Consider the following 12,998-nt stretch of genomic DNA (forward strand, 5'->3'; position numbering starts at 1 on the left):
GACTTTGGCACTGGGCCATGAGATTAATGCATGATAATTCTAAAACGATCTCTTCTCTGTTTCCTGCAGGTTAACTGGCACGACTTTGCTTTCTTCGACCCGGTCATGTATGAGAGTCTGCGGCAGCTGATCCGTCATTCCCTCGCAGGAGAAGCGGAGGCTGTGTTTGCAGCCATGGACCTGGCTTTTGCCATAGACCTCTGCAAAGAGGAAGGAGCTGGACAGGTAACGTCAAACGATTCCATCTGATCGTAAAGGTTCCCAACACTAGTTCACAAATAATTGTCACATTCCATTTTGCTAGAAATTAAGAACAAATCGTTGCTCTCTGTTGGAAATTAAAACTTTCCTGATTTCTTTGCTGAAAAAAAAGCTCCACATAGTTGACAAACTTGAGACTTTGTTTGAGAATCAAACATAATCGCAAAATTCTTTTGCCCAGTCCCAAGTAGTGTAGTTTTCGAGTATTTCCTTAACAGTATTGGCTTCTGAATTTGTTTGGTAAAGGACAGACACGTGTATATAATTGAGATAAATTGATTCTTAAATGATGGAAAGGCTTTTTCTATCTTAAACACTGGCAACTGTATTAGTCATATCAACATGAACATGAATCAATGTTGATCTTGAGACAACCTTTTGCCTGGCAACATAAAACAACTGGATTTTGTCTCCGGGCCATGATTTTTTTTTTTTCTTCGCTGAATTACATGTTATTGATGGCTGCTTGAGATTATCCATATCGTTTTAAAAATTCAATAAAGTAAAATGCAACTGATTGATATTCATCCATTTAAATGACTTTGTTTGTCTATTCTCTGTTCAGGTTGAACTGCTGTCTGGTGGAGTCAACATGCCAGTAACTCCTCTCAATGTGTACGAATATGTGAGGAAGTATGCAGAGCACAGAATGCTTGTGGTGTCCGAGCAGCCTCTCCATGTAAGTCTGGTGCAGGTTACAATATACATGTAGTGATGGGTGATTCGACGACTGACACCGCTTATTCTTTGTTCTTCAAGGCGATGAGAAAGGGTTTGTTGGATGTTCTTCCCAAAAATGCCCTGGAGGACTTGACGGCAGAGGACTTCAGGTTGTTGGTCAATGGCTGTGGAGAAGTGAACGTGCAGATGCTCATCAGCTTCACGTCTTTCAACGACGAGTCTGGTAAATCTTTATTTTCAACTCTTTGTAGTATTTCAGCTTTGGTGCAGACTCTGACATGAACGCGTTGATCCAACAGGGGAAAATGCGGACAAGCTGCTACAGTTCAAACGATGGTTTTGGTCAATAGTTGAGAAGATGAGCATGACTGAGAGGCAAGATCTGGTAAGTCTTCTTGAAAAATAACTTCATCTGTGGGTGAGCTAGTGTCATAGTTTTGGAACTTAACTGTAGCATATGCAACAATTCTTACTTACCCATTCACACACTTTTCTGACATGTTTGGCTTTCTACGGGCTGAGGAAACCAAGACGTGTGATGTCTGTCAGTGTTCCTCTTCCAAAACACTGATTGACTCCAGATTGTTGAGGATCTGTGACTGTTTGGCTGTGAACTGTTTTGCATTTCACAAAGTGTGATGTGTCTGGAAGTTTCCATGAATCACTGTCAACGATCGTATCACAGACTCTCACTTTTTCTGACAGACTGTTGATTTCTGGACTCAGTGGTGGGACTTTTGTTTAAAGTAGGGAAAATATATCTTTCTGTCACCATCCATGATCCAACAAGGATCGTTGTCTTGTCAGAACATCTTTGAAAGATGCGCTGTTGAGGTACAAGCACCAGCCCAGTAATGCTGCAGAGTAATATTGCACGTCCTTGTGGAGTAATGTTTCAGAGTAATACTGCAGGTCCTTACAAAGTTATACTCTACTTCCCCCTGGATTAATACCGCAGATCCGAACCGAGTAATGCTCCACTTCCTCGCGGAATAATGCTTAAGTGTAATACTGCAGGTCCTCACAGAGTAATACTCAACTTCCTCTCAGAGTAATGCTTAAGAGTAATACTGAAGGTCCTCTCCGAGTAATACTCTACTTCCTCACCGAGTTATGCTTTACAGTAATACTGCAGGTCCTCACAGAGTAATTCTCCACATCCTCGTAGAGTAATGCTTTACAGTAATACTTCAGGTCCTCACAGAGTAATACTCAACTTCCTCTCAGAGTAATGCTTAAGAGTAATACTGAAGGTCCTCTCCGAGTAATACTCTACTTCCTCACCGAGTTATGCTTTACAGTAATACTGCAGGTCCTCACAGAGTAATTCTCCACATCCTCGTAGAGTAATGCTTTACAGTAATACTGCAGGTCATCACAGAGTAATTCTCCACATCCTCGCAGAGTAATGCTTTACAGTAATACTGCAGGTCCTCACAGAGTAATTCTCCACATCCTCGCAGACTTATGCTTTACAGTAATACTGCAGGTCCTCACAGAGTAATTCTCCACATCCTCGCAGAGTAATGCTTTACAGTAATACTGCAGGTCCTCACAGAGTAATTCTCCACATCCTCGCAGAGTAATGCTTTACAGTAATACCGCAGGTCCTCACAGAGTAATTCTCCACATCCTCGCAGAGTAATGCTTTACAGTAATACCGCAGGTCCTCACAGTAATTCTCCACGTCCTTGCAGAGTAATGCTTTACAGTAATACTGCAGGTCCTCACAGAGTAATTCTCCACGTCCTTGCAGAGTAATGCTTTGCAGTAATACTGCAGGTCCTCGCAGAGTAATGCTTTACAGTAATACTGCAGGTCCTCACAGAGTAATTCCCCACGTCCTTGCAGAGTAATGCTTTACAGTAATACTGTAGATCCTCACACAGTAATACTCAACTTCCTCGCGGAGTAATGCTTTAGACTCATACTGCAGGTTCTCACCGTGTAATACTCCAATTCCTTGCAGAGTAATGCTTAGGTGTAATACTGCAGGTCCTCGCAGAGTAATGCTTTAGAGTAATACAGCAGGTCCTCAGAGTAATTCTCCACGTCCTCGCGGAGTAATGCCTCCGAGTAATACTGTAGGTCCTCACACAGTAATACTCCACTTCCTCAGGGAGTAATGCTTTAGAGTAATAGAGCAGGTCCTCAGAGTAATGCTGCAGGTCTATGTGCACATTATAGTCTGAAAAATATGGTGAGTAGAATGCAAGATTGAATAACGATTAGTTCAAATAAGGTACCCTTGTCTGCATATAATGTTGGTTTAGGGTAATAAAGGCAGTTAATGGAGAATATATAACATTTTTTTCCCTCCAACTATGTACATTTCTAAAAAAAATACTTCCTTTCCAGGTATACTTCTGGACCTCCAGCCCGTCTCTGCCGGCCAGCGAGGAGGGGTTCCAGCCGATGCCCTCAATCACCATCAGGCCTCCGGACGACCAACACCTCCCCACGGCCAATACCTGCATCTCGCGTCTCTACGTGCCACTGTACTCTTCAAAACAAATACTTAAACAAAAACTCCTGCTAGCCATTAAAACCAAGAACTTTGGTTTTGTGTAAAGGGGTTGACAAATGGGTTTAAAAAAAAGAAAAACATGTTTACTGTTGTGTAATATTTACCTAGTTCAGTTTTTGTAGATTTATTTTTTGTCTATACAATTTTAAGAAATTCGACAAACTGTCGCTGTCTCCCCAGGTGGTAATATTTGTTTGTGTTGTGAACACAAACAAGCTATTTTATTTTTATTGTATTTCTTTATTTTGTGTTAATGAAATGGAAGTATACAGTCCAGAACATTCCTGCATTGGCACTGTAAAATGTAAAGCCTCTAGCTCCATTGGCACAAATCTTTGCTTCCCAAGAATTTGGTTTGTCAGTAAGCGATCTGCCGAAGCCCAGCCAAAGATGACAGCAGTATAGGTAATTTAAAAAAAGGAAAAAAAAAAAGGATACACTGTGATTAAGTTTTCCCTCCCGAGAAAAGTACTATCACTGACAGTTCACTGCTGCCTTTCCGAAAAGTTTTTTTTTTTTTTTTTTCTTGTACAGGGGGAGTAGGGAATTTGAAATAAACTTGGATGCAAATAAACAATCCAGTGTTGAATTTGTCTACTTGTCTCATTTGTTAGTGGTGAGAAGAAGAAAACTTGAAGAGCCTATTTGCCTAAAACTGTGCAATGTATGCATCACAAATGTGTAAGAATACAAAAACCACATCGAAGAGGAAAGCATATGGTCATTTTCATTCGTTTTTTTCTATTGTCAGAAGTATAGCTGAAATCTACAAAACGCACTCAGGTTAGAGTACAATCTAAAAAGAATGAGCGGCTACACTAACGGTACTGAATGAAATGGTTATTTTTGAACTGGAACATTTGACCAATGAGCATCGAGGAAATGATGGCTCCTCCCATTACACGCACCGTTATCGGTGCCTTCAGGGACATCGCAGTTATTTCTTTTTCACACTCAAATAATTGAGGATGAACTGATCCAAACAGAAAGTAATTACAAATATTTTGGAAAAAATACTATCTGCCTTGGGAAGTTTGCGAAAATATGTAGAAAAAAGTGAGATCAAAAACACACTCGTAAATATTTGCGTTTACTTGCGAGGTAGTAAAAGTTTGAATTGGATCTATTGGAATATAATAATCGATGTGCACATGTATGTCGCGTCACCCAATCGCTTCTCCTCGAGCCAAACGGAGCCATATGAGGTGAACCTGCTGGAGCCGCGTCACCTGCGTCGTCAGACCCGGAAGTAACAAAATAACGTATCCCTGGAAATAGATCCGACCGGCAAATGTCGTTTTTCTTTAAATATAAATGTTTTGTGTTCGCTTCAAAGCGTCATCTAGTCGTTCGGTTAAATTTTCGTTTGCTTATAATTATTTTTATTTATTTTTTAATTACGTGCGCAACGTGTGACGTCATCACGTAGGAAGTGCCAGGACCGAAATAGTAGGGCGGACCGAAATGGTAGCTCCTGCGGTCAGTCCCCCCTCACCGTAACCATTGTGGATGTGGTGCGAGGCGTACCATGACAGCAGCGACGTCTCGCCAACTCAACTGACACAAACCGCTCGGGGTCGGCGTACAAAAGTTGGACGTTTCCACCATCATGTCGCGCTGTTTCCTCTAGCTTAGCACGGGGAGAACGACGCGTTTTTCTTGAGTGTCCTCCCCCCCTGTTGTTGTCTTGACGGTCGTTACCCATGGAGCAGCTGCAGGATGCGGCCTCCGAGCAGGCTCGGCAGCTCGCCGTCCGCCTCCACCAGGTCCTGAACCGAGGGCTCGACTGGCTGCGCTCGGAGCTCGGCGTGGACCTCGGCGTGAAGCCCGAGCGCATCCCGCCGTGGCTGCTGCTGCTGGCGGCGTGTGCCGGGCTGCTGCTGATGCTCGTCCTGTGGGCCTCGCTCTTCAGAACCCTCTTCTCCAGGAAGAAACGGCCGGTGGCGGCGACCCCCGCCGCCGCTGACCAGGTGGCGGAAGTCAAGCGGAGTGTGGCGGCGAGACCCGTGAAGGCGGCGGAGGAGCCGAAGAAAAAGAAGAAGAAAGCGGAGAAGGTTCGTAGACGTCACCCCGGGAGCTCACTGTTAGCATGCTAGCCGTCAAGCTAGCTGACAGCTCGATGTAACGGGTCGAGTTTTAATCGATTTAATGTTCGTTTTTATTTATTTTGTTTTGCATTGTGGGGATACTAACTGTTTGCAATTTTATTTTATTTTTTTTTCATCTTCTTTGTGTGTGTTTTTTAGAAGGCTCAGCCTAACGGGAGGGCCGTGGCTGAATCACAGGAGGAGGCCAGAGTTCCCAGTGAGCCAGTGCCACATCAGCAGCCTTCCCCTCGACCCAAGACCGAGACTCCTGCAGAGGTAAATGCGTCTCAAACATCTCCTGAAATAACAATTTTAATAAAAAAAACAACATAACATGGGGAGGGAACACTCATTTTATTTTTTTATTTTTTTTAAACGTCCACGCGTCCAGTGTCGTTCTCTGGTGATCTCAGCGGACCAGCTGTCAGTGTTGGGTTTCACTTGCAGACGCTGCAAAAAAATGAAGACTATCCTTACACCTCAACACCACACCATTCAGACCTACATTTTGTACATCAATCATTTCCCCCCCCCACCTTAATCATAAATCAATTAATGGGGAGTGTAGTAAAAAAAAAAAAAGATAAGACACGTGGTTCTACTTTATTAATAGATGTGTTTTTGCTGAGTGTCCTTTTTTGCTTCCCAGGTTTATTTGAGAATGATCTATATTTACATATGTATTGCATATTCATTTTTGCCAGGTGAAGAAGGCCAAGAAAAAACCCAAACCTGTTGCAAAGGAGAAAAAGACCGGAGCTGCAGATGGAAAAGAACCAGAAGAAGGTAATGGAAATAAACCAGAAGGAAATGATAATAAAAACTTTGATAAAAGGTCGGCAAAATGTTTTGTGTGAAGAGTCCTGTAATTTTGGCAATTTAAAACATTTATTAAGCTAAAATATATTTTGAATCTTCAATAAATGTTGTTTCTGGTGAAAGTTTTACCCCCCACACACTTCTGTACTAATATCTTGATTTATTAATCGCTTTCTATAATCTTATGGATATTTTATATTTTTCTATTTTATTTTACTTTGTGTCCTAATATAATTGGTTTAATGTTTTTCTAGTGAACTGCTGGAATAACTACAATTTCCTCAATTTGGAATGAATAAAGTATATTAATCAATTGTAGCGAAACAAAAAAAATCAGGATTTATTTAATAATTATATATAATTTAATTTTCATCGTAGGAAACGAGCGATAACCACTAACTATCAACTACTAATTCAAATGGTAAAAAATGTGTTATTTGTTTGAAAATTATTATTTCACGTTACTGTTTTTATCTTGTTTTATGTCCATCCTCTCTAAGCTGCAGCCACATCGAGGGTGTGAGCGAGATTATGTCGAGGAATCCATGAGAAATTGAAAGGGATGCGTTGCTTTGACTCAACCCATATAACTGCCTAAAATATAAAACAAACAATAATTAGTTATATTCTTTCAATAATTAGCATTTGATCATTGATCTTTATTATGAGACAATATTTGCATTGGAAGATGTTTTTGCTCCCTTTCTTGCACTTGTTAAAGTATTTGCACACGCCTTTTAGATTAGACACACTTTATTAATCCCTCTGGAGCTCTCTTTTGGGAAATTGGGTTTCCTGGTCACAGTAGACAATCGAGGGTACAGATATAAAAGAACCATGTGCAAATAAAAGGAGCAAAGTGCAAAGGGATAACAAGGTGCAAAGGGCACAGATCAAAGGGGTAAAAAAGAAGATTGCATCCTCCCTTGACTCCACTCCTGCCCCCAAACTCAGAATTTAACGGTCTAATAGCACGAGGATTGAATGAGTCCCTGAGTCTATTAGTGTTGCATCATGGGATGTGCATTCGTGCACTCCATCTGCTTCTCTGTTCATCATATTTATCCAGTGACGTGGACAATACAAATTTTGTAGCGGGTCTAAACATTACATCATGTCATACATATCATACATGGGGATTTTTTTCTTTCTTGTGAAATCTGTGACCTTTTTCTGGCTGTAGTTTTTTGTGTTGGACATTAAGCGACGTCGTAGGAATTTAACCTCCTAGTCCTTGCTATACTAATGCTATATCTGACCCTGTTTTTAGGCACATGGGAGACAAAAGTCAGCAACAAGGAGAAGCGTGAACAACGCAAAAAGGACAAGAGCGATGGCTCCGCTAGTCCTGGTGGTGGAGGGACCCCCGCAAGTGCTCCGCCTGAGCAGGCCAAGGTTTCTGCTGCGGCCCCGGTCACAAGCCAGAAGAAGAAGAAAGGTGAAATTCAAAACTTTTGCTGTTATAAAAGTTTGGGCTGATATCAAGGGATCAAAATCGGTCTCCTACATACCGTTAGGCCAGACCTAGGAAGTGCAGCTCAGGGGTTACAATAAACATTTAAAACTGATCAAGTAAAAAATCTTTTACTATTTTTTTTTTTATTACTTAGTAGCTCGACTATGCATACAACTCTTTTTTTCCCCCTCTTTCTTTAATTAATTTGCTGTTTTTAGTGGCTTTCATGTTTTCAAATAAAATAATGAAGGAATAAATATGAATGATGAATAAAATGGAATAAAATAAGAACTTCAGCTTATTTAGCCTTGAATAATAATAATAATAATAATGATGAAGATTATGTTAAATGTATTGATTGGGAAATCTTGAAAATGAAAATAATGATAAAAGGAAATGATAAAATAAGATGATGCACAAAATAAGTAATGGGGAAACAATGTATAAATAAAAAAATATATATATATTATTATTATAAAATAAAATTTACAATGTATATAAAAAATATATATATATTTTTTCCCTTTCAACCTTCACTGTATATAATGTGGCCCTAAGGAAGTGTCTATTTACCATACAAAGGGTTGGGCACACCAACCCAGTAAGTAAACCTTGCACTATGTGTGGCTTGAACTGCTAAAATATTTGAAGTTTGACACTCTTGTCCAGAATTGAAGAGGTTTTTTATTTGTTTTCTATTCTTCTCTAACCTGAGATCATTAATATCTGTTTCAGGTTCACCAAAAGCCAAGGCGGAGAAGATCGATGGCCCCGTTCCTCAAAGTACTTATCAATAGAATTCAACGACTGACTCTATATATCCAGATCATATTCAACTGAAACTCAATATTTGTCTGTTACAGCCGTCAGTAACGAGACTCCGGCAGTGGTTCCTGCTGCTGTGACCAACCGGGCAGTGAAGGTTCCGCCTCAAAACGTCGCTCCCAAGATTGTTCCCTGGACCAACAGGGAGTCCATATCTCTCTGGGGAGGAGAGATTGATGGTACGATCGCATTGTCACTGCATTTTCTGTACTATAAGGCTCACTGTCAATGAATGGTCAATTTTCAAACCTTTTCTAAAGTGTGTTTATATAGCATCGGCATAAAGCGAGACAAAAAGTCAGTTAGTTGAACTTTATTAAACGCAATAACTTTCAACCTCGTTCAGTTGTAATGAAACTGTCCGGTTCCACTAAATCAAACGTTGGCGTACTCACAATGGCTCTCAAAATTCTTCCGTAATCTACTGCTCCCACGCAGCTCCCACTTTAATTTTGAATGCTCTTGACACCAAGATCTAGTTCTTCAGTTAATCTACCAGGACCGATGGCAAGTGTTAGCGTTGTTATGGTAACGCTTGGTATCGCGAGAACAGCGAGGTCATGTGTGTTTCGATGGTGATCGAAAGGAACGAACTCGAGCCAAGAACGTTCACAACTCGATCTACTTCTTGAGTCCTTCATGCAGCAACAGGGGACATAACGATATATTTTACTCCGCAACGCAAAGTCTCTTTAAAATGATCCTTTTATTTTTGGTCGTGTCACTTCGGCGCCTGAATAAATAGAGCTGTGGTCGTGTTAAACAAGTTTGCACGCATGTTGCAATATTGGTGGTTTATAAATAAGATGGTGTTGTTCTTTACCACAAGTCTATTAATAAATTAAATGTGTTTTCATCGATTGTAAAGATTAAAGAGTCGATGCAATCACAAGATTCATGACGGTTTGAACTGTTTTCGAACGCATGAGTGAACGGTTAGAAATTATATAAACGTGATTGTTTTACAGAATGAAATGTTAAATTCTACCATTTCATATGAAGATGGCACCCATTTATTTTTAAAATAAAAGTTGAGTACGAGATATTATTGCTGGGCTTTATTCTGTGATTAAATTCTTGACTCTGGTGCAATATCGGTCTGAGTTGACATTTTTCTCCGCCTCAGAGTCTTGGACTGTGATCGATCGAGGGGTGCAGCCTGCCGATCTGGGCCTGGCGTCCTTCTCCAAACCGGGCGTGGCAGCATCTGGTAATTTCCACTTCCGTTTATAGAAATGAGACTCGCACCACTAGATGGCGCAGTTTCTGACCGGCCCTGTCTGTGCAGAGTCTCAGCCTGTGAATGACCTGTCCTGGCTCAGTCAGCCCAGAGTGGACGACGAATGGTCTGGAATCAGTGCGTGTCCCCTTAGACCACTTTAAGCCTTTTCAGAACATGTGGCTCCTCTGGTTCCTGTCCCTTCTCTGACCACAGTTGCTCTTCTCTCCCTCCAGATGGCGGCTCGGCGGACCCCAGCTCCGACTGGAACGCCCCTTCTGAAGCCTGGGGAAACTACGAGGAGCCCACCACTGCTAAAGGTCCTGCAGTCCATGAACAAGCGACGGCTAAGGCGCTCGTTTCAGCTGCTGTAAGTGAACCTTCCGCATCTTAGATGAGAAATATCCAGGGGGGGAGTGGAACGGAAGTCATTCACAGACTCCATCCAGCCTAGGAAACAAATTTCCATGCAGTTTTTGAATCGATCGGCTGTTGGAGCTATAGCAACTGAGCCTCTAGGAAACATAATTACAATAATGAGCCCATTTACATCAAATGTTTTTAATAATTGATAAGCTAAAAAGTGAATGACACGGGATGTTAAAAACTTTACTTGATTTGAAAACTTTCATATGAATACCTTCAGATCATGTACATTCTGGTAGGCAATAAAAGAAACCTTCGGCCAGTTAGTGGCTGGTGAACCTGAGGCTTTTCACGGCCAAAAAATATGAATATGTTATGCAAAAAAATAACATTACAAACATGACTAACTGTAGTGAAGTGCATCATATTACAAGATGTGAGGGTGGGGGGGTAAACACTTTTAACAGGTTGATATTCCCATTTTAATTATTCAACAATTTTCTTTAAATATTCTTTTAATTTTAAATTTATTGCAGAAATCTTGCTGCAATGATGCCAAACTTTTTTTTACTTTGTTGTCAAAAAATCTAGGAATCTTTGTATTTCACATATTTTCTTTATTTAAATGTTATTTTTGTTAAAATGTAACCATTAAATATGTCAAAACAAAAGGTGTTTTTCAGGTCAAGCAGAGTTGAAACAAACTATTAAATGATTAAGTAGCGATTTTCGAGCCTTGACTTTGTTACAATTGAACTTGACTCTCCTGACTGAGTTGTAGTTTTCCTGAAAAGAAGCATCTCCGTGGTCATAATGTTATGGCTGTTGGTTTTTGTTATCTACTTCTTGTGTAGGTTTTGTTTCTTGATTGTGACTTGACATGAAATGTGAACAGGACAATGATGAAGATAAAGACGACGGAGACAACTCCGCCGACGGAGCCGCCAAAACGAAAAAGAAAAAGAAGAAGAAGAAGAAGTCTGCGGAGGAAGGAGGGGACTCCGGACAGGTAACTCCCTCCTTCGTGCATCGTCACGGTCGAGCCTGTCGTCACCCGACAGCTGTTGACTGATCCTCGCTTCGTCTGTGCAGGGCGACGCGCCAGAGAAGAAGGAGGAAGCCGCCGCCCCGGTCAAGAAGCAGCCGCCTGCTCAGGAAAACACCGTCCAGCAGGTCAAAGCACCTGTCGAGGTAAGCCCCGCCCACGGGATCCTTGTCGCGGCCCTGAAATGTTGATGTCGTGTGATTCTCATCCAGGCAAAGGTTGACCGGTCAGTGAAGGACAACGTATCCCAGAAGCCCCCAGTCACACACGTGCCACAGAAAACTGACGGAGAAGCGAAGCAGAACAACTCGTCTGCTCCGGTGCAACAGAGTGAGTGTTGGAGCAGCGACGGCCGAATGAATATTTAGATTCCAAGTCGATTTGTTTGTTTATAGCAGCCGAGATGAAATGATATCGATGATAAAATTAACAACAACTAACAAACAACAATTAATAATTGTTGTGTAATTAATATTAAAAGCTTGAAATCTTATTATTACAGAAACTTATTTTGTGCATCATTACAAATATCATTAATCTTTAAAAATGAAATTAATCACAAACATTCATCATAAAAATCCCAACAAACTACTTAAAAACTCAAAACAGTTTCTCTCTCTCCTTAGTTTATTTTTCTCTCTCTTTCTTTTTCTCTTTCACTCTCACTTCTCATCTCTGTCTCTCCTTCAATCACACACTCACTGGACACTTGACTTAACTGAAGGTTTTCCTCTCCGCCCTCAGAAAAAGCAGAGGAGAACCAGGCGCCCAAGCCTGCGAAGAAGAAGAAGGTCCGGAGAGAGACATGAGGCGCTGCCGCCTGCAGACCATCGTATGCAAAGACTTGATATCCTGTCTGATATGCAACAACTTTTATTGAGAAGAACTTTGGACCCGAGGGCTCCGTCAGGGGCCTTTCGTCCGAAAAACCATCGGGGAGAACAAGTTTTTTATACATGCGGCGCTCCGGCCAACCGGCTGCGACGATCAAGACGCCGTGAGATCTAACATCGTGGGCTGTGAATGAATTTTTGAGTCTTCTGCGTCTGTCCTTAATTCCACTGAATCAATTAACTGAAGGAACTGTGTTGTAGACGTGAGAATAGTAAATACTGATCATGTTTAGAAAAACGTACGGCTCTGGCTTACGACCGGAGAGGACGGTCTGCAACCGTGGAGGTCGTCTCTCCACCGAGACTCTGGACTCGCTGGTCAGTCTCTCGAAACCACCGAGACGGACCTCGAGATGAAGTGTCGGGTCGACTCCGACGCACGACGGGATGCAAGCAGTCGTGACAACTTTAGACATGAGCATAATGGAATGCTGTAAAGGGAAAAACGTGTCTGCTTTGTAACTCTTAATTTTTAAATTGCCTAATTATCTGTGACTACCTACATTTTCCTCTCGGTTCTGCTTCATCTCGTGTCTGATGTCGTCCTGTCCTCCGACCCTCGCTGTCTCCGCGGCCCCTAGATCGACCCCTCGCTGTGTCGACATGATTTTCAACTGTGGTTCATTCAAAAGTCTTGAATCTTTTGTAAAAACCTGTTTGTAATAAAAGAAAAGCTCAAGCCATATGTAAAAAGATGAAGCTGGTTTTCCAATGTCATTATTGTGCTAGAATGTCTGTCATTTACCGGTTTATAAGCCAACATGTACTTTCTAACAATGTTTCTGGTAATCATGTGCTTCTAACTGAATTTAATTTCCA

The 12,998-nt window shown here is 41.4% G+C and overlaps 2 protein-coding genes across 17 annotated transcripts in view; both read left to right on the top strand.

Annotated features, from left to right (window-relative positions):
• Nucleotides 1-4,058, top strand: part of ubr5 (ubiquitin protein ligase E3 component n-recognin 5) — a 29,497-nt gene extending 25,439 nt beyond the window's left edge. For all 15 annotated transcript variants that reach the window (XM_087806444.1, XM_087806447.1, XM_087806450.1 and 12 more), the window contains exons 54-58: nt 70-225; nt 827-940; nt 1,021-1,165; nt 1,242-1,327; nt 3,301-4,058. In XM_087806444.1, the coding sequence (XP_087662570.1) occupies nt 70-225; nt 827-940; nt 1,021-1,165; nt 1,242-1,327; nt 3,301-3,513 (714 nt within the window). In that variant the 3' untranslated portion in view covers nt 3,514-4,058. The remainder of the gene's footprint in view (nt 1-69; nt 226-826; nt 941-1,020; nt 1,166-1,241; nt 1,328-3,300) is intronic.
• An 863-nt stretch (nt 4,059-4,921) lies between these two features.
• LOC148067273 (protein LYRIC-like) lies at nt 4,922-12,874 on the top strand. 2 transcript variants are annotated; one of them, XM_087805777.1, is made up of 13 exons: nt 4,922-5,523; nt 5,716-5,832; nt 6,261-6,342; nt 7,646-7,813; nt 8,567-8,614; nt 8,695-8,835; nt 9,783-9,866; nt 9,945-10,013; nt 10,112-10,245; nt 11,137-11,250; nt 11,334-11,432; nt 11,499-11,616; nt 12,031-12,874. In XM_087805777.1, exons 1-13 carry the CDS (start codon nt 5,173-5,175, stop codon nt 12,093-12,095), a joined length of 1,590 nt encoding a protein of 529 aa, XP_087661903.1. In that variant the 5' UTR covers nt 4,922-5,172; the 3' UTR covers nt 12,096-12,874. The 2 variants fall into 2 exon arrangements, with proteins under 2 accessions (XP_087661903.1, XP_087661904.1); XM_087805778.1 differs by lacking the exon at nt 9,945-10,013.
• The last annotated feature ends 124 nt before the right edge of the window (nt 12,875-12,998 follow it).

Source organism: Callionymus lyra, chromosome 13 (genome assembly GCF_982586985.1).
Source record: "Callionymus lyra chromosome 13, fCalLyr1.hap1.1, whole genome shotgun sequence".
NCBI classification, from domain to species: Eukaryota; Metazoa; Chordata; class Actinopteri; order Syngnathiformes; family Callionymidae; genus Callionymus; species Callionymus lyra.

Coding starts and splice junctions, on each gene's coding strand:
- LOC148067273 (XM_087805777.1), top strand. CDS start 5,173: ATGGAGCAGCTGCAGGATGCGGCCTCCGAGCAGGCTCGGCAGCTCGCC. Junction 6,343..7,645: donor TGGAAAAGAACCAGAAGAAG/GTAATGGAAATA, acceptor CCCTGTTTTTAG/GCACATGGGAGACAAAAGTC. Junction 11,251..11,333: donor AAGGAGGGGACTCCGGACAG/GTAACTCCCTCC, acceptor TCGTCTGTGCAG/GGCGACGCGCCAGAGAAGAA.